The sequence below is a fragment of the Hydra viridissima genome, unplaced genomic scaffold, assembly GCF_058129835.1.
Source record: "Hydra viridissima isolate aposymbiotic clone 2 unplaced genomic scaffold, HvirCarnegie_v1 scaffold_1, whole genome shotgun sequence".
NCBI lineage: Eukaryota > Metazoa > Cnidaria > Hydrozoa > Anthoathecata > Hydridae > Hydra > Hydra viridissima.
Window position 1 is genome coordinate 5,636,396 of NW_028324300.1, and position 20,339 is coordinate 5,656,734.

Genomic DNA, 20,339 nt, shown 5'->3' on the forward strand with positions numbered 1-20,339 from the left:
GGAAATAAACGAGGTTATTGAGTCTCTGGGTGGCTTAAACTTAATTTACTTAGAACTACCATGTCATACGCAGGCAGTCGAACGCTATGTGAAAATAGTGACGGAAGCATTCAGAACTTCCATCCAGAAAACTTATGCCCCAATTTGATAGTAAACAAGATTTTGTGATCAATGCATAATCAGTGATCAATACATAATCGGATTTTTTTTACAGCATATTAATGTATTAATACCAAATTTTTATTTGTTTAGACCTAAGACAACATAATATCACTATTAGAACATGATCAAATAGCTTTTATTTTTTTCTATACCATAACGACCCACCCTAATATATATATATATATATATATATATATATATATATATATATATATATATATATATATATATATATATATATATATATATATATATATATATATATATATATATATATATATATATATATATATATATATATATATATATATATATATATATATATATATATATATATATATATATATATATATATATATATATATATATATATATATATATATATATATATATATATATATATATATATATATATATATATATATATATATATATATATATATATATATATATATATATATATATATATAGATGTTTGATGCTGAGGAGCATACTCACCAGAGATTAAATCCATTGCTTAATGAATGGATTATTGTTTCACCTCATAGAACCAAAAGACCTTGGAATGGTCAGCTGGAAACAAATGAAGAACCCACTGTATTAAGACATGACATAAGTAACCCTCTATGTCCTGGAGCCTTAAGATCTTCAGGAAAGGTAGGTTTAATTAATATTAGTCTTAAATCACCTCATACAAATTACTTTCAGTTTTTAAGTATAGATTCTTTTTATGATTAACTAATTATTTCTTGAGACTTTTAGTTTTATAATGATAATAAAAAATCATAAAGTTATTTATTATTGTTAAAACTATTTCAAGAGTTTAAATTAGATTGTTGTTTTAGAACAGTTTTATACTAAAAAAAAGTTGATTCTGCATTTATCATTGTATCTGATTTAGTTCCTATTTGTTTATGTTTTAAATAGTTTTAGATCATCATCTGATATAACTTTTAAAGTTAAAAAGAGACTAATGATTAACAAATAATTAAAAAACTCTTTTTAACTTTTTTTAACAATCAATTGTTTTTTGTTTTTTAATAATTTTTTCTTCTGTATGAATAAGAACATGTTATATATAATGAAACTCTTTTAATATATTAATAAAAATTAATATAAAAATTATAAAATTAGTTTATTCTAAACTTTTTGAGACTACTCATGAGTTGTGATTTAAGTAGTATAACTTGTGGTTGTGAAAAATAGTGTTCATTCAGGATAACAATACTTAGGTGGTCAAATTACAATTACCATTGACTAATCATTGACTAAATGGTAATTCCTTGTAAAAGTAAGACAAAAGAGTAAAAATTTTCCCTTATTCCCTCTGATTTTCTTCAAATTTTAACCATTACCTATCAATGAAAAATGCAAAGCTTAAGCTCCTAACTCCAAATGGTTCAAGAGTTATGATATTTTGAAACTTAGCCTGGAATGCCTTATCTTTTGCTCACCTCAGCCATTATAGATTTAACAGCATCACTTTTTTCTGAATAGTTTAAGTTATAGTGAAAGGAAAGAGCTGATATTTGGTTTTTGACAATTATTGAAGGTGCTAAATCCAAAAATATATTGTAAATAACCTATTCAAAATTTTTGATGGCCATTTTTGATTTTAAAAAGAAAAGGACAACTTTTTTATTCCAATCCATGGGTTGTGCTTTACTAATGAGAATTTCCCAACTCTCATGGGTTTGTAATTTTTCAGATCAAATGAGAGATGTTAGACCATCTTTATAAAAAAGAAGATTTTGGTCTTTTGATGCATAATAAAGATATCCTATTTTGAAATTAAGACTAAAGGTTCTTTATTTGGGCCTTGATTCTCAATTATAGATTTTGTAATGGGACCTTTTCATTAAAATTAGCTCTATGAATTCATTGACTATACATCTATCTGTTGTTGTCCATTTTTTTGAAATAAACTGTTGACTGATCACTTTCATCACTTTCAAATTGCTCTTCTTGATCATCATTTTGCGTTAGTTACTGTTGTAAGAGATTTGGGGCAGTTTGTATGCCAGGGTAACTGTTACATAAGTAAATCATGCAGACTTTTGATTTTCTGCTGCAGACAATCATTTAAATGAATTGCAGGACTTTTCAAACCTTAACATCAATTTTAACACTTAACATCAATTTTGCATTTCGGTGTATTGTACACACACAAACAGAATCTGTTGGGCTAACAAGGTACACCATTTAGACCAAAGGCTGCAAATTTTAGAGAATCCAATTTTATGGTTTGGGTACTTTATCTTATATGCTGCATAGAACTGCATTAGGTTACAGAAAATCAATTATTTTGATATATGTTTATTTCATCCTATACTAACATATTTTTTACCAGGTATTTGCATTGAATACTCAGAACTACAGTAAAAAAATTTTACAAGTTCTAAAATATTCTGGCTGATTTGATGCTGTTCAACCATATCAGCGTATACTATGATGCTAACTTTATTTTAGTTTGAAATTTTACTTTTGGACACTGATAATTCTTTTGCTTCTCTGACAGACCAATTTTTTGGGACCAAGTCAAAAATTGAAGTTGCTACCTTCTGTTAGAAACTTTCAGTTTTTTTTTTATGCAAACAAAGGCCTATATTGTCAGCTTTAGTTTGAATTATCTTTGGAACTATGTCTGGTGCTTCAAGATAGGATTTAGTTACATCTAATATAAGTTTCTTAAAAACTAATTTTTTACTTCAGCTCCACTACCAATTTTTGTTTTTAATTGTACTAATAACTTTGCCAATACAATTATATTGAAAATATTACTGATATAATTTTAAGTCTGCAGATCTCAGTTAATAAGATAGATAAAGTTGTTAGACCAGTTGTAAAAAACTTTTATTTTTTAAATTTACTTTTATACAATTGTTTTGAATGAACTCAAAACAACTGTAGACAACATCATTTTTAAATTTCCTTATTGTGGACCCTCAAAGACACAATTCTTTAGCCAATAAGGGCTGAGACTGACTTATTTTTTTGGAACCCACTAGGTCTTTACAATTGCATAGCGGAAAATCCATTTCCTCTTTTAAGTAAAAAAGATCATATTTTACATTGCATTACATTAAACTGGACTTTAAAATTAAAGATCAGCAAAATCAATTCCAATGAGTTCATTCTCTGCCAAATGGACTAATAGCCACACATAAAGCATGTTAGGTTTTGATGAAGCTTGTTGAGGTGGTGTATATAAATGAAACAAGCAAATCCTAAAAATTTTGGCCCAATGTCTTTTGTTGTTCTTAAAAAAACAGCTAATTAAAAAAAAGGCCATTTTCAGAATTGACATTTTTTATAATAGTGAGCTAAACTTGAAATTTTGCTTGCCGAAATGTAAATTTTTGTGATTTAAAAGAACTTCTTTTTAAAACCTAGATTTAAAGATGCTACAAATTAGATTAGATGTTAATTTTCTTATTCTGTCATTTTGGATAAATTCAGATGACTAAATGTTTTTAAAAATGAGTCATATAAAGTACTTCACTCTGATTTTTTAAAATGATTCTTTTGATACAAAAAAGCTGTTACTAATGATCATATCAATTTTTTTCTTAAAATTTTTAATTTAAGTATGCTCTATTAGAAAAGGCAAAAAAAATGATGGAGGAACTCATAACCCCCTCAGGAAGATTACTTAAGTCAGGCTAAAGTTTCAAAAAAAGAATAATGAAAATACTATGTCCATCTTTTTGAAACTCAGATATTAGAAAAAAATGTAAAGTTGCAATCAATTTAAATTATCCATGTTAATTACTAAAAGTTCCAAAAAGTATAAAAAGTATCAATAATTATGAAAAATATTTAACAAATACCTAAAATCTTGGTAAATATTGTTGTAATCCTTTTAATAAGCATGAAAAAAAGGTGAAAACTGCTGCCCTAAGCTAAAAAGATTGCAACAAATATTGTTTAATTATTGTTATTTTTTCTTTTATAGAAAAAATGACAATCACTACAGTTCTCTTACAGTTGTTTTACAAAAGAAGTTTATTTTTTACCTGGTCTTACAAAAGAGTTACTGATTGTAAAAAAATGCATTTTAATTTTCATCTGTATTCTAAAAATAAGAATAACAACATACAACAAGTCAATGGCAGTATTGTCAGTTTTGATTGCTTAATTCCTAAACTAGTTTCTAACAGTGGTCTAGTTGTATATGGAAAGTTAAAGTGAACCAAATAAGAGCTGCTACACAAAAGACTATTGCAACTATATTAGATGTAGATACAAAATCACTTAGTGAAAGTGGAACTACTTTAACTATTTGCTGCAAATGTAAACAAGATTTGGGCAATTAAATTACTTAAATCAAGTCAAAATTACCAAAATCTACAATTTAGCAAGGAAAATTTCAAGTTTCGCCTGCCATTATGGAAAAATATCAAATGTCAGGTTTTAAATTTTTTGAAAGTATCCAGAGAACATTTACTAGCATAGAAAAGTTGTAAACAGTTTGTTCAAAAGTTATTAACCACTAAAAATGAAAAAACTGCTCAAGCGGGTAGACTTCACTTAAAATGACCCCTTTTTTTAGTTTTTTAAGAACAGCAAAAGATATTAAGCTAACTTTTCCAAATTTGATCATTGATTTACTCCACCCCAATAAATTTCATCGAAATCTGAGCTAATCTATTTGGGAACTTTTGAAGTTTGGTCCATTTGATATAGAATGACTATACTAAGTCCAAATCAATAATAAGGTTTTTTTAAATCTACCATTTACATTTTGTGCACTTTTTATGTTATTTCCACCAGTAATAATTCAGCAAATACAATCTTTTCATCCAGTGTCAACAATTCCCTTTAAACTTATAAAATAAGTTAAAATATCTTTGCTGTTCAACAGTGTTTAAAGCTAAATTTTAAGAAAACAATTATGGTGTAAATTTCTTAAAGGAGAATGTTAGAACCAGAATTTCTGTCAGTATATAGTCAAAAACTGCCAAAAAAGGTTTTACACTATTAAGTATGCTACCCAAACTGAAAAATACCTCCCACTTGATTTTTTTTTTTTTTTTTTTTTTTTTTGACACTAGATTTAGTACTCAAAATATTATATATTATTTGAAATCTTCAGTCAGGTTGCAACCTAAAATTCTTGAGGTAACTTTAAAGAAATATTTATAGTATCTAGTTTGGGGAATATACTTCTGAAATACAAAATACTTTACCAAAAATACATACATCTATTATAAATACAAATACAAAATACTTTGAAATGTAATTCAAAAAACTTTTGCTCAAACAGTGGTTTATGTCTTTCAATAAATGTACATTCACTGCTGTGAAAAAAATTTATTAATTCACTCTACCATATGTACAGTAGGACATCCCATACTTTTCAAAAATCACCTTTTTTTTTTTACCATAAACACTAGGCCCCAAGTATTTTTTTGCTTAATGGTATATAAATGTAGGATCTGTTAAAAGAAAAAAAACTGATATTGTGAAGTCTTCATTTGCAAAAATGGACTTTATTGCTTCATTTTCTAGACAAAAAAGTTAGCTTTTAGCAAAAATAAAGTTGTTGCGACCGCAATATGAAAACCCATTACACTTCTTGATAAAATTAAACTTTTTAACAAACGCAAAACAAAGTCTTAGAAAAAGTACTTAAATAAAATTACATTTAATAATATTATATTACTTTAGTAATATTATTATTAATGTTTTCTTATAAAAAAATTATCATTAATAACATTATTAACAATATTGATAAAAAATATAATTATTATATTTTATTTCCAGAGAAAAGGAAGAGCTTTTATCTTCTGAATCAATATTGTTAAAAAGTATTTCACTAGTTAATTTTGTATGATGTTGCAGTTACATTTAAGTTAATTGTTTATGTTTGTTTATGAAAATAGTTTAATTTTTGTTTTTTAATTTTTATAAGTTTGATATCATATTGTAGAATAAGCATTTATGAAACCTGGCACCTATACATAGAATATGAAGGGGGCTTATACACCACTCAAATTTTTCCAAAAAAAATCCTTATTTATTGATATCCAATCTGGTGAAAAAAAATTGTCTTTTATACTTCTGTATGGGATAGTTTTACACATTTTAAACTTTAATCTGCCCCTCCCCATTTGAGTTGATATTTGCAAAAATTAAGGTCTATTTTTGCAAATGTTGCTTTTGCTTTGATAAATTTATATATGTCATCCCTTAATGTGTGTACCTAAAGGCAAAAAAATCCTTGGGGCTGACCTTGTTAATGAAAGTTGAAAAGTACAGGATGCCCTAATGTTCAGTACTACATAAGAATTATTGATATACAGTATTAAGTACTGTTGGCTTTCAGCTAAGTGAGCTTTACAAAATTTTTTTCAGTCAGATGACTTTGCTGACCTTGCAGGATAATTGATCCAAATGAGAAGAGCCTTTCCACTGAAGCTGATGATGTCAATGTTGTGTTATACTTGATGAAGACTCTTTTTATGTTTGGGTACTTTTAAAGAGACTTGAACAATGTGATCTGATCCTCTGAGTATTGCAATACTTCAATTGAAGTTTTGTTGCTTCATTCTGATGAGCAAACTGGTTTTTTATCTTGATCTTCATTTTCATCTGACTACTCATAATAGTCATTCTTTTGGAGGATCTAAATGTTGTCTGTGTTCTTGTCATTTAAGCTGTTTAGGTCATTTGTTAGCTAGTAAGAGTGCTTGCTTTAACATTTCACATTTTTCTCAGAAAATGGGCTTCAGCTTGAACATTAGATTTGAGACTGTGGCAAGAAGTGCATCTTTGACCTGAGATTCATCTTGCTTCAAAATGAACTTGAATATTTTTTACAATCCCTCCAGTGCCTTCTTGACCAGTGGATCATTGTACTTGAAAGTTTTTCCTTGCATGCGCTTAAACAAAGTTTCAGACTGTTGCAATACAAGGATGGCCATCCCGTAGAAGCAGTTTGCTTTGTCTTGAAGCTTGTCTATTGGAGCTGCAATAAATTCCTGAGTGAAGCAGTATTCCTTCAAAAATTCAACCTCAGTCTTAGCCATTTCTGGGAGATTCAGCCTCTTACAAAATTCTTTCAGTGTGTCCAGATCAAATTCAAGCAAGCATTTCAGGCTATCATACATGGAATTTCAGTGAGTGATGCAAGGGGTGACCAGGCTTTTTTTGCAAATGCTCTGGATGATTTTAGCAGACTTAGGACTTTTGCAAGCAATGAAGACATGATCCTTTGGTATGCAATCGGATATACAACTTTTTTAATATCTGTTGTAACAATCAATCTGAGTGTGTCAGCTTTAACTTGAGAACAACTCTTGCTGCTTCCAGCCTTGACAAATTGAAGCACAGATGATTGTATTGATTTTTTCCCTTTGTTTTCTTCAATTTTTGATTTTTTGTTATTTTGATAATCTTGTAGTGCTGATGGATGCTTTTGTTTTAAGTGTAAGAAAAAGTATGAAGTTGCATTTTGTGAACCACTCAGAGGTTCCACATTGAAAGTGAGTACAACTTGCTTTTAATTTGCCATCTGAGTCTTCATTTATTACTTCAAACAGTTTTCCATCAAGCAAAATGAGTATTTTCACCATGTTTTGTTGAATCTTGAATTTTTTTTTTCAAAGCAGACACACAACAAAAAAAAGAAAACAATAAATATAGAAAGACAGATTAACAGGTTTTCAGCACTAAAAAGTATTGCATGTCTTTGGCTAAGCTAGAATGTTTTGGTAAATATGACATTATATATTAATACAAAGTGGTTCATGCTAAACATTATGAGCTGCAGTGTAATGAATAGACTAGCTGCCTAGAGTATTACAAAAAACTAATACTGCTTTGGTAAATAAAAAAAAAATTTTCTTGTATTTTGGATGTTCAAAATACAAAATACAAAATTCTCCTTTCAGCTAAAAAAATGTTTTTTTGGTGCAAATATGTTTGTGTCAAGAAAAAAATTTTGTTGCTGTAAATTTTCTATGTAAATCTTTTTATTAGCTACTTCCTCTTTTTAGTTTCTATAATCTAAAACAAGTAAAATTAAGCTAAAGTTTTTGTTGGTAAGTAACATGCACATTAGTGCATTTGCTCTTTTATTTGCTTTGTTTAAATGTTGTTATGTATTTAAGTATTTAACAGCACTAAGTTAACTATTTTTTTTGTTTGTATTTTATACTATATATATATTTAGATATGTATAAAATAAATATATATAGTATATACTAGTGTATAAATCAAGATGTTTAGCTGTCTAGAATTTGTCAAAAATGACAAAAATATTTGTCTGGAAAATCCATCTTGGCTTTTAAATTGTTTATAAAAAAACTGAACTATATTTTCAGTTAAAATTAGGGGTCAATATATACACTGGTGTACATGGTAATATAACATTTTTATTGTGCCTTTTACAGGTCACAGAAAATTATACAAGTACCTATGTTTTTGACAACGATTTTCCTGCATTACTTAGTGCTACTCCAGGTTTTTATTATTGTGCTTCTTCAGTTGTATTTTTTATTTCAGAAATTTAAAAATGATCTTATTATACCTGATTTGAAAATCATCCATAAATTCAAATTGTCACCAACAACTTGGAAAAATGTTTTAAAACTGAGTTTTATCTTTTTCTACACTTTTTTACTTTAAGTATTATTAAAATTGTTATAACCAATCTGGTGAAGCTGGTATAATATAAATGTATTGAAGATAGTAGAAGTACTTTGTTCATTTACATTTTACTTAGTTTTACATCAAAAGTGTTTAAATATCTTTAGAGCCTGACGATAACTGTGGTGATAATTGTGATGATCTGTTTCAAATTAAGTCTGCTACAGGGATTTGGTAAAAAAAGTTGTTTCTTATTTTTTTTTATTATTATTTTACTAGTTTTAATCTTAAATATTAAAATATTTATGACATAAATATATGTGTGTGTGTCATTACTATATACACAAAATTTCAGTGGATTATTACATTTTTAAGTTGTTTAAGCATTCACAACATCCTATGTAATGAAAAACAATATCTTGTGATTTTTGGGGTATCAGAAAATACGTTTTAATTACAGATGGAAGTTCAAAATATTTAGCTAGAGGTCTAGACCCTAGATATAAAGTATAATTAAATATTAAATCAAAAAAAAAGAATCCTTAATAAAACGTACTGATAATATGTTTCATTTTGTTACAAGGAGTCTTAAGGTGGAACCCAAGAAGTGAACTTCAAACTTGAAGACATACTTCTAACCTAAAGGCTGACTTGAGCTAATAGATAAAGCAAATGCTTCTAATAGATAAAGCAAATTCTTCAAGTCAGACTTGACTTGAAGAATGACTCAAGAAAGAAAAAATATTTCTAAATGCAAGAATTGGACCTGAAATTTTAACTCATTCTTGAAAATCTGAAGTCTAACTTGAGTGTAATACGAGAAGCAAACCTTACCTGAAATCATAATTAAAAAATAAAAGTTATAGAAATTTTAAGTCATTCTTTTAAGTCTGGTACCTACCAGTTATTTTATAGATGTTCACAAAGCTTACTAATAGCATATAACTTACTCAAACCTTTGCAAATATAAAAATGAGTTTTTATCAAGCAAGTATATTTGTTTAGGTATGCTAACATAATTGCATGGTGAAAGTGTATTTGTCAATAAATTTATTATGGAGAGTTGTTTAATATTAAAATGTGTGTTTTTATAATAATATTGTTGTAGTATTTTTACAAAAGCCTAATTATAACTTCTTACATGTTATATGCTATAATGCTGTAATCTTAGATATTATATCCTATATGCCATTTTTATGAACATGTTGAAATGTTTAACGGTCTAGCATTACAAAAACTGATTGTTTCCTGTGATTTTTATTTGTTTGTTTCTATCTCGATTTGACAAGTATTTTTTAAATATGGCAAAAAATTTTCTCTAGCAGTTTTGTTTTTGAGTTATAGCTAACTACCCTTAATTGCTATTTTTAATTAAATTTTTGTTTTTTGTTGGACACAATAAAAAATATTTTTTTAGATATAGCTTTGTCAAGAGGATATTGTGTGCTTAATCCAGATTGTTTCTGTTTTTTTGGAATTTGTGAAAATGAAATATTCAAAAACAAAATTTTTACGAAATTCAATATATATTTTCAATGTTTTTACGAAATTCAATAAAATTTTGTAATTAGGACAAACTATTGGTTCCTCATATTGTACGTTAGAAATGTGTTGTATGCCTATGGTATGTCTATGGTCCAGGGGAAAAAGGGATGCAATAAAGTTTGCAACACCCATGATTTGTCAAGAACCTTGGAATCACTATGATGATTGAACTTCTGCATTGTGAAAATAAATGGAATTAAAGTAAGTGGTCATAAGCCCTGGAAATCAAAGTAAGTGGTCATAAGCCCTGGAAATCAAAGTAAGTGGTCATAAGCCCTGGAAATCAAAGTAAGTGGCCATATCCAAACTTATCTTCTGCTCAATGAACTCAATTAAAATCCCAAGAAGTACAACCCAGCACATCTAAATCCTCTGAAGATCCAGATCTCTATGAAGCTGAATAAAATACGTCAAGTGAAGATTCTGATCCAAAATACGAAGTTGGTGGCATTTTGCAATAGATGTGTTTAGAAAACTACCAACCTTGTGATTGGTGTCTTTTTATAGACAGCAGCAAAAGAAGTTTAAAATGTGTTTTACTTCATAACAGTAACAAGTACATATCCATACCTTTTGCACATTCAATAAGTTACTTAAAAGTGATCTAAGTTGTCAGGCATGCAAGAAAAGGATGAAGTTGCTAATTACCAATGCTTAAAAGGCCAAAATAAATAAGTTTACAAGTTGGATGCAAAACAATTTCTTGAAAAGAATAAATATTATGGATTTGTTTTCTGATGTTCAAACCTAATAGCCTGTATAATACACAAAACAAGAGGAACAGGGATAAGAAAACAAAAAACAAAACAAGAGAATTTGGGATCAAGAAAAAAAAAACATAACAAGAGAATCTGGGCTATAAATCCTTTACACTTTTTGCATCACATCAGCTTTACCACCAACTGGTGGAAAAGCTGGTGTAATGCAAAAACAAGAGTTTTAGTAAAAAGCTATTGTTTGGTATGTTTGGAAGAAATAAAACCCTCTTTTTTAATTGCTCATCTTGGACAAAGGAACAGTCAACCACAAAGTTTACATTCAAAACGTTTTGCCAGTATCTCAAAAGTATGGCAACCAAATGTTCTGTGACCATTGGATATTTCAGCAAAACAGTGAAATGAATCACACCCATCAGTTTTCCCAAAAATGGTGTATAGACAATTTTCCAGCTGTAATCAACAAAAACCATTGACTTTGAATTGTTGGACTACATTTTTTAAGATGAGAATTTGTTCACCAAGTAAAATGGAATAAAGTACATTCTAAAAAAATGTTAATTGATAAATTAAAGTTTGCTGCAAAATAAATGTAGTCAGATATTACTAAAATTTAGTAAGACATGAAAAAAATAGAAAAAATCAAATTTTAAATTCTTTTACAATATATGTATGTATGTATGTATGTATGTATGTATGTATGTATGTATGTATGTATGTATGTATGTATGTATGTATGTGTATATATATACATATATGCATGCATATATATACATACATATATATATATATATACATACATACATACATACATACATATATATATATATATATATATATATATATATATATATATATATATATATATATATATATATATATATATATATATATATATACATATACATATATATATATGTTTTTACTTTTATAGTCGTGTTATGTGTTTTCATCCTTATTCTGATATCTCACTTCCACTTATGAGTGAAGATGAAATATTGTCAGTTATAGTTGAATGGATGAGACAAGTTGTAGAGCTATCACCAAAATATCAATGGATACAAGTAGGATATTTTCATGATTGTGCCATTGTTATTTCATATTATTATTTCATATTAATAATGTTATTTTAGATTAACCAATTGCTTAATATGAAAGCATTTCTATTATTTATTTAATACAAAGTAAATTTGCTATAAAATGTTGTAAAACAGGATGAAATTATTTTAATTTTATGAAAATGTTTGTTTTGCAATACAGATATTTTTTATTTCTTAAACTTTTTTAAAATATTTAAGAAGTATGATGGAACAATCATTAGTTTTGATTGCTTTAGATTTTTGAAAATAAAGGTAGCATGATGGGATGCTCTAACATCCATCCACATTGTCAGGTTATATGAGGTTATATGTCTGTAAATATTTCTACACCATTTTTATTTATTTTAAAATTTTTCTTTTTTTATGGATTTTTCAGGAATAATAAATTAAAATATTTTGTTAACACTTTTTGCATAGATTTGGGCTTGCTCTTTTTTACCTCGTGAAATAGAGATAGAGGTAAGCAAATGAGAATGCAATTTATTTTAAACTGTCATCTGCATACTTTGTAACTTTTAATATCTTCTTTTTTGGTTTGCTTGTTACAGGACAATAGTCAACGTTTATATTATGACAAACACAAAAGAAGTATGTTGTTGGATTATGTCAACAAAGAGATTGAAAAGAAAGTAGACAAATAAAAAGCATTTTTGAAGTTTGTTTGGAGTTTTTTTAAAAAAATGCCTTGTTTATGAAAAATGTTCATTTAATTTTTTTTATTTGCATTTAATAAACAATAACTGCTATCTGCTGCATTAGCAAATGCAACATTCAAGTGTAAGTTAGCCTTGTTGTTTTAAAAATTAAGTCAATCCGTTTTCAATCAACTGTCGTTTCGATATTTTTTAGGATCGTATTGTTGTTGAAAACCAAGAGTGGCTTGTCGTGGTTCCATATTGGTATAAATGAATTTCATTATATTACTGATTTAACAAACAGCAATAAAAAATTTACAAACAATAAGAAAGCAAAAAAACTTTTTTAATGGTGTTGAAATTATAAATGTGCAAATGGATATTAATTTCCAAAAATTTTATTTCTTTTAATTTATAGAATCATTTTTTTAAAGTGCATTTTATGTTTGTTTTTTGTTTTTTTTTGTGTGAGTGTGTTTTATATTCAAGGGCGCTGTGGCCTTATGAACTTCTTGTAATACCTAAATCTCCTACACAAAGATTAAGTGATCTTACTGATCTGCAACAAAAATGTTAGTAAACGTTTCTTATTTTTATTTGTACCCATTTTATTTGTACCCATTTTATTTGTACCCATTTTTTTAATTTGTATCAGACTTAATGTTTGAAATATTTCTTTTTTTAATTTAGTTTTGTTCTTTTTCTCACTTTTTTTAATTTTTCAAGTGTTAGCCACCATTATGAAGATATTTCTCACAAAGTATGATAACTTATTCAAGACGTCTTTCCCTTATTCCATGGGTTGGCATGGTAAATTATCATCAATTTTTGTGACTGTTTTCAGATTTTTAAATTTGCTATTGAGAAATAATGCATAGTAGTTATTCTTAAATTTGCAATTATACTTACTCTTAAATTTATATTATGCTTATTTTTAAAATCTACATCCATTTTAATTGTTGTAATATAAAATTGAGTTATGTACCGTAGAATTACATTATGTAGAATGAAGCCTAATATAATAGACTTTCACTATCAAATAACATTTTATTGAAATATGCTGCGAATCTTTTCAGATAAATATTTATAACAAGAAGTATTCAACAGCTGTTGAAAATTGAATAAATATTGCATTTAAAAGATATCTTAAATTAAAAAAGTTAAATTAAAAAAGAAAAATTAGTGTAACTATCCATCGTTATACAGGATGAGGCAAAATTAACTTTCCATTTGGTTTCATTACAATTTTGAAATAAATAAAAGATTTTTTTTTTTTCAAATAATATGTTTATTTAGCATTAAAATTTTTTGTTTGTCAATTTTCAAAAATGATATCAACTAAACGTCCACCTTTAGCGGTTCTACACAAATCAGCTCTTTTTATTGAATTTTTCTTTACTTTTTTGAGTATTTCAACCGGTATGTTTTGATATTGTTTTTCAGTTGATCAAGAGTTTGTGGTTTATTCACGTTCACCTTTTCTTTTAAATAACCCCATAAAAAGAAATCTGGAGCTGATAAATCAAGTAATCTTGCAGGCCAATGCAAATCACCAAAACGAGAAATGAATCGACCTGGAAAAAGGTCTTTCAAAATCCGTATTGTTTCTTTGGCTGTATGTGGTGTGGCATCGTCCTGTTCAAACCACATATTGTCCAGATTTTGTTCTTCCATTTGTGGCATTAAAAAGTCTCAGATCATTTGTCGATAATTATCACCAGTAACAGTTGTTGTTTGTCCATTTTCGTCTTCAAAAAAATAAGGTCCAATGACATTTTTGGCATGAATAGCGCACCAAACTGTTTTTTTTTTGTGGATGCAATGATGTTTCATGAATGATTGGTGGGCTTTCACTTCCCCAGAATCGAGAATTTTGTTTATTGACATGGCCACTGATATGAAAATGTGCTTCGTCACTCATCATTTTTTCACTAAAATTATCAATCTCTCTCGCAAGATTCAAAATGACATTACTGTACTTCAAACGCTGATTATGGTTTCTGGGCAATAGCTTTTGCACTAACTGGATTTTGTAAGGGAAAAGGTGTAAATTTTTTTTTTCAAAATTCGTTGAAGAGAGAGCTGAGAAATGTTTAACTGTTGAGCACGTCTTCTTGTTGATGTTTTTGGTGACTCTGCAACACGTACACGAGTGATATTTTCTTCAGAGCGGGCGGTTCTTGGTCTTCCTGAATGGTGAAAGTCTAAAGTTGTTCCATGTTGTTCAAATTAATTTGATAAAGCATGAATTGTTTTCTTATCAGGTGCTGATTGATTACGGTGTCTTTTTCGATATTCTCGTTGAGTTAATACAACTGACTTATTTTTTTGAATAAAAATAGTCACAATTTCTGCACATTGCTGTGGATTGAATCGATTCATAATTAACTTTGTGCTATTCTACTATACAACTGTAAAAAAAAAAATGACAGTTAATATCAAAATAAAAACTAACAGCTCTTTCAAATAAGGGAATTAATTTTGCCTCACCCTGTATTAAGTATCGGTTAAGTATCGATTATCAAAAGAATTTTAAAATACGTTTTAGTATTTACATGTTGATGCTGATCTTGCTGATTAAAAACAATTCTTCTTGAAAGTAATAGTTAAATATCTTCTTTAGTTTTTTACGGCACTCTAACTTTTAAACAATTAAAAGCCTTTTTTTTTTTAAAAAAAAAAAAAAAAAGAACACGACTGTGCAATTACTTAACTGTGCATTCCACGGATGATGTCTAAGATAATGAAGGAGAGTTTTCGCCGAAGCTGTTATTTTAAAGTTTGTTATTTATGGGAAATTTACATCGGTAAACTTTTGATAAATGATTGAATAAATATTGCATTTAAAAGATATTTTAAACTGAGAATAAAAGAGGTGCTCGTGGTCCTTAGGTATATTGTAAATCAATCAATTGGGATGGACGGAATCGGAAGTATTTTTAATTCAAGCAAACAAATTATGTAAATAGATTCTATTGTTTGATATCACGCTTTTACAAAGTTCAAAATAGCCACTGAAAATAGAAGCTTTCCAACCAATTTTCCAACTTCAAATTGCAGTGCTCTTTAAAATACAGATAAAAACGTTGAAGCTTTTGAAGATTAAAGAGCAATTAAAGCCTGGACTTGATTTTTTGCAAATAATTTAGCTTTTAGAGCAAAAATGAAACTCAAGAAGATAAGTGAAAAAGAAAACTGAAGCAGAACAAAACTTCCTAAGTAAACCTGGAAAACTGTTTAGCAAAAAAACGGTTAACTTTAAAAATCTCAAATTAGGGCTCACGGTGTCGAACAGCTACAGCTAATCCTTGGTATTATTCCTGCAACACTGGATTATGAGCTCAGAAAAAATTAGTTTCTGTGAATTTCTATCAGATTATTATACGGTATATATAGACTATGTAAGATGTTTAAAAAAAAAAGAATGGTTAGCTGTTTTTTTTGTTTTTTTTTTAATTATGGTGAATTATTTTGTATGAAATGCATGTGATCACTTTAAGGTGCTCCCTCAGGTGAGAACTGTTTGAAAGATTGCTCGCATTGGCAACTTCATGCACATTATTTTCCTCCTCTTTTACGTTCCGCTAACGTAAGTTTTTAATGTATATTTTTCAAATTATTTGCACAACAAAGGTCATATTTTTAAATCTATTAAATTTATTTATGATAGGTTAAAAAACACATGGTAGGATTTGAAATGTTGGCCGGTCCTATGAGAGATCTAACCCCTGAAAAGGTAAATATTAAAATCACTGATTTTCTTAACATTTACCTATGGAAGCGTTTCACTCAATTATTCTCTTTCTCTATAAGGCTGCTAGTACATTACGGAGTCTTTCTTGCGTACATTATAAGCAAGTATGTTTTTTGTTTGTTTGTTTTGTTGTTTTTTTGCTTTGCTGTTTGTTTTTTTTTTCTGTAATATTTAAACTGGAAATAAGTTTTTTTTATTAAGGACATCTTTTTTTAGAGCAAAATGTTGAGAAGTGGCGACAATCGGGATAAATGAAAAGACACTTTATAATGTTGACTCTTTACTTTCAAATAGTTTTCTGCAAATAAATTTTGTTTGTCTTTTGAATGTTTTCCAGATCAAAATTTTAAGATATATTACTTGATAATTTACAACTTTAACTGATTTGTAATTTCTTTGATCAAATTTTTAAACAAAAGAAAAGTGTTGACATTTAAAATGGTGGCGTTTGGAAGTGTAATCCCAAATGATGGAAGACTTAAAATTTGATGTTAAAAAAGTTTAAAAAAGCAAACAAACGTTTTGGCTTGGTGAAATGTTTCCAATATAATAAAGAAATTAGGAAGTTTTTTAAATAAATGTTCGTCAATTTTGTCACTCCATGGCACCCCCTTTAAGATTTAACAGAAAACAGTGACCCCCGTAGCAAATATTGAATATATTTTCCCAAAAAACATTAAAAGTACTGATTTTCAATTTAAAAAAATAATAACTTATTTTATTTATACATTAGGTTAGTGTGATGGTTGTTGTTGCTTTTTAGCACACAGTTTTTCTATTCTTGGTTTTGTCTTTGATTGTGCTAGCCTCATATCATAATCAATGTTCAATACACTTCTTTGTTTTATCTTTAACTTAAGCATTGTGGAAAATCCATATTCACACCTGTAAGTTGATGCAAATGGCAATAGCACTGGCATTACCATTTCAGACTACATTTGGTAACTGGCACTATTTTTTGACCAGAATGCAACTAAGTTCCCGTTTTTGATCATCAATCTTGCAGATGCATCTTCCTGCAACTGTATTAACTGTCTGTGCAGCATATTTTTTATCTGGAATGCATGTCACGGGAGCATTCAATGGATCTTTGACCATTATTGCTATTTCATTTGACAGCTCTGGGAAATGGTTATTGAATTCAAAAACCAACTGCTTCAAATGTTCAGTAATCATTTCTTTAATTTCTGAAGTTAGCATCACATCACCATTGTCCAATATATCTGAACATTTTAAAAACATTGCAACATTTTCTAACTTTACCTTTCTGTGCCAATTTGCCAATTTTCTTATGAAAGCTTTAATTGTGTCTCTAAAATCAATGATATTGGTTTCTCTCCCCTGCAGTTGCAAATAAGAATGATTCAGTTCAAAAAATATGTCAGTTAAATATCCAAGTTTCAGGTCAAAATAATAATCACTCATGACATTCAACACCAGACCAATCAGTAAAGAAACAAAGTCATGTGGTGTGTACGCTTCTTATAACTGATTGATTTAGTTTTCACAAACTTAAGTTTAACACTTTTTTTTTATAATAATATTATTATAAACTATACTGCATTTTTAAAAAATTATATCAAATGCAAGAAGTAAATGACCCCCTTATGGATAAAATGGAATACTTTCATGACCCCCCTATAAAAGCTATATGACCCCCTTGGGGGTCACAACCCCCAGGTTGAGAACCCCTGCTCCATGGTATTCAAAAAAACATTGGTGGTCAAGAAACAGATGAAGGTGATAATGATACTGAAGAATTTGATGAAGTTTGTGGTAATGACCAAGGCGAGAATTGGTAAGAAGAATTGAACAAACAATGATGTAATTGATTTGGCAGATAATCTTCATAAAACTATGGCAAAAATTTTAAAAAAATTGTTATCTCCAACAAAAAATGTCTTCAACAGGATTGTCTGAATGAGCCTGGAAAACAATTATATATGATTCTTAACGCAAAGACAAAATGGAGCTCTTTGGTCAAATTGCTTTCAAGATATCTGCAGATCAAAAGTTTTTTGATCCTGTTCTCAACGATTTTTCTGACAGTGAATACTCACTAAATCAGAATATTATTTCATCAAAGATTTAATGGATTGTTATAAAGTAATTGAATTTAGATTAAACTCTTCTTTGCCACTACCTAAAGCTGAAAAACGATTCAGGTGGTGGCAAAGAAGAGTTAAATCTAAATTTTAAGTTCTGAGTTTAAGAATAAGTCAGTGCAACCGGCTTCTTGTTAAACTCAGAACATTATTAAGTAATGAAATTATGTATTTGAACGTCATATTTGGCTAGAAATAGTTTTCGCGTGTTTGGCTGAAACAAATTTTCTTGTTAAAATAAGTAATCCCAAAATTAGTTGAATTATTTGAATTATAAACCTTAAAAAGTATTTCTTATTTAAATGATTTAATCTGTGTATTAATTGGTCACCTCTAGTGGTATGCCAATTAAACGTAAATTTTATTTGTAAATGGTTTAAAGTTTACGTTGTAGATATCGAGATTTAGATGTCCGCGTTTATTTACATTCCGTTTTTAAGGAATATACGGACTACGGAAGAGTTTTTCTCTCCGTTAATCCCGACAGGTTTTGAGAGACTATGCCCAAAGAACCTTATGGCTAAATATATCTATATTTTTTGACACTTAAATTATGCAAAAAAAAAAAACTTTTTAGCAAATTGGTATCTGATATATCTGATACTCTATTGTAATTCGTTGCTAGCTACCTGGATCGAAATCAGACTCAATTGAAGAATCATCACTTAGAATTGTGTCTATAAGTTCAACGTTGGGTACATCATCTCTCAAACTCTTAGGCTGTGAATGATTTTTCTTCCTGATGCTTTCTTTTGCCTAATTTACAAAACAATTGTAGTTTTAGTTTTTAATTTTAGAATTAGTGGAAAAGAGAATTAATAGAAGTTGAAACAGAGATAAAGAAGTTAATTAAAAGCAATGAATACCTTTTTTCTATACTTAATATCCTCTGAACCAATAACAAACTTCCTTTCACCTTCTTGATCTTCAAGAAATTTTAGATCTTCAATCTTGCCTTTTAGTGATCTTTTTTTATCTTTACTGATCATGTTTTTGAGATTAGAATTACCAGCCCAAAAAAGTTTTTTTTATTTCTATCTCAAAATCGTTTTGTTTAGCTAAATCACAACTAGTTCCCCTTTTTGCATTTTTTTTCAAGTTGGGATAGGACTTATGCAAATTAAAAAGTTTTTTAACTAAACTTAAATCAGTTAACACATCAAATCCAGCTTTAATCCAGGGTCTCTTGATTTTAGACAAAATACATTCACAACAATCTGAACATCTAGAAAAAAATTTTTTAGGGGGACAAGCAATAATATTTGATATTGGTGCAGATCGACATTGTTGGTTATATGTTAAATGTTGAAGAATATCCAAGCCTGTTGGGAGTTGTATATCTAAATAGAAAAATTTTAATAGAAGAATTTTAATAAAAGAATAAATATTTTAGCGATTAATGACTCATTATAGATCCAGTATTAATAAAAATGTTTCTACCTGATATAGCTGGTTTTGCCTCTTTTATAATAAAAAGTTTCTTTTTCATCGACCTAAGTTGTGCTTCACTCATTTTTAATGTTTATTGTATGTACTATTCTGTATTTATTAAAAAAAAATTTAAAGTTATAAACTACCAAAATTTGCACGAAAATATAAGTATATAACATTAGACACAACAGAAAATATATTTTAAAAATACCAATTTTCATGATTTTCAATACCACCAAACATAGATTTTTTAGCGGTAGGAAAAAAACCATATATTTTTAAACAAAAATATATACATA

At 28.1% G+C, this 20,339-nt stretch overlaps 2 protein-coding genes across 3 annotated transcripts; one reads left to right on the plus strand and one right to left on the minus strand.

The window, feature by feature from the left end:
- Window positions 1–87: 87 nt before the first annotated feature.
- On the plus strand, window positions 88–16,943 carry LOC145187492 (galactose-1-phosphate uridylyltransferase-like). Of its 2 annotated transcripts, XM_090089441.1 has the most exons (15): window positions 88–223; window positions 634–819; window positions 8,559–8,628; window positions 8,922–8,988; window positions 11,950–12,079; window positions 12,352–12,408; window positions 12,533–12,574; window positions 12,664–12,744; window positions 12,965–13,014; window positions 13,240–13,322; window positions 13,477–13,560; window positions 16,251–16,339; window positions 16,421–16,486; window positions 16,564–16,608; window positions 16,721–16,943. In XM_090089441.1, the coding sequence occupies exons 2-15, from the start codon at window positions 634–636 to the stop codon at window positions 16,757–16,759; spliced, it is 1,089 nt and encodes a 362-aa protein (XP_089945567.1). In that variant the 5' UTR covers window positions 88–223; the 3' UTR covers window positions 16,760–16,943. The 2 variants fall into 2 exon arrangements, 1 of the variants encoding a protein (XP_089945567.1); XR_016453073.1 differs by lacking the exons at window positions 88–223; window positions 16,421–16,486; window positions 16,564–16,608; window positions 16,721–16,943 and having other exon boundaries at window positions 623–819; window positions 12,664–12,703; window positions 16,251–16,341.
- LOC149893033 (uncharacterized) lies at window positions 10,131–20,148 on the minus strand. Its single transcript, XM_090089442.1, has 4 exons — window positions 20,050–20,148; window positions 19,476–19,949; window positions 19,239–19,365; window positions 10,131–11,561 (listed from the first exon to the last, which is right to left on the minus strand). The coding sequence occupies exons 2-4, from the start codon at window positions 19,596–19,598 to the stop codon at window positions 11,533–11,535; spliced, it is 279 nt and encodes a 92-aa protein (XP_089945568.1). The 5' UTR covers window positions 19,599–19,949; window positions 20,050–20,148; the 3' UTR covers window positions 10,131–11,532.
- Between the last annotated feature and the right edge of the window lie 191 nt (window positions 20,149–20,339).

Bases quoted from the DNA above. Each gene is read 5' to 3' on its own strand.
- LOC145187492 (XM_090089441.1), top strand. From the start codon at position 634: ATGTTTGATGCTGAGGAGCATACTCACCAGAGATTAAATCCATTGCTT. The intron at 8,629-8,921 runs GTTTTTATTATT...AAATATCTTTAG, and splicing joins ATTACTTAGTGCTACTCCAG to AGCCTGACGATAACTGTGGT. The intron at 8,989-11,949 runs GTAAAAAAAGTT...TTACTTTTATAG, and splicing joins AAGTCTGCTACAGGGATTTG to TCGTGTTATGTGTTTTCATC.
- LOC149893033 (XM_090089442.1), bottom strand. From the start codon at position 19,598: ATGATCAGTAAAGATAAAAAAAGATCACTAAAAGGCAAGATTGAAGAT. The intron at 19,366-19,475 runs GTATTCATTGCT...TTTGTAAATTAG, and splicing joins ATATTAAGTATAGAAAAAAG to GCAAAAGAAAGCATCAGGAA. The intron at 11,562-19,238 runs GTAGCTAGCAAC...ACATTTTTTTAG, and splicing joins TGAGTCTGATTTCGATCCAG to AATGTACTTTATTCCATTTT.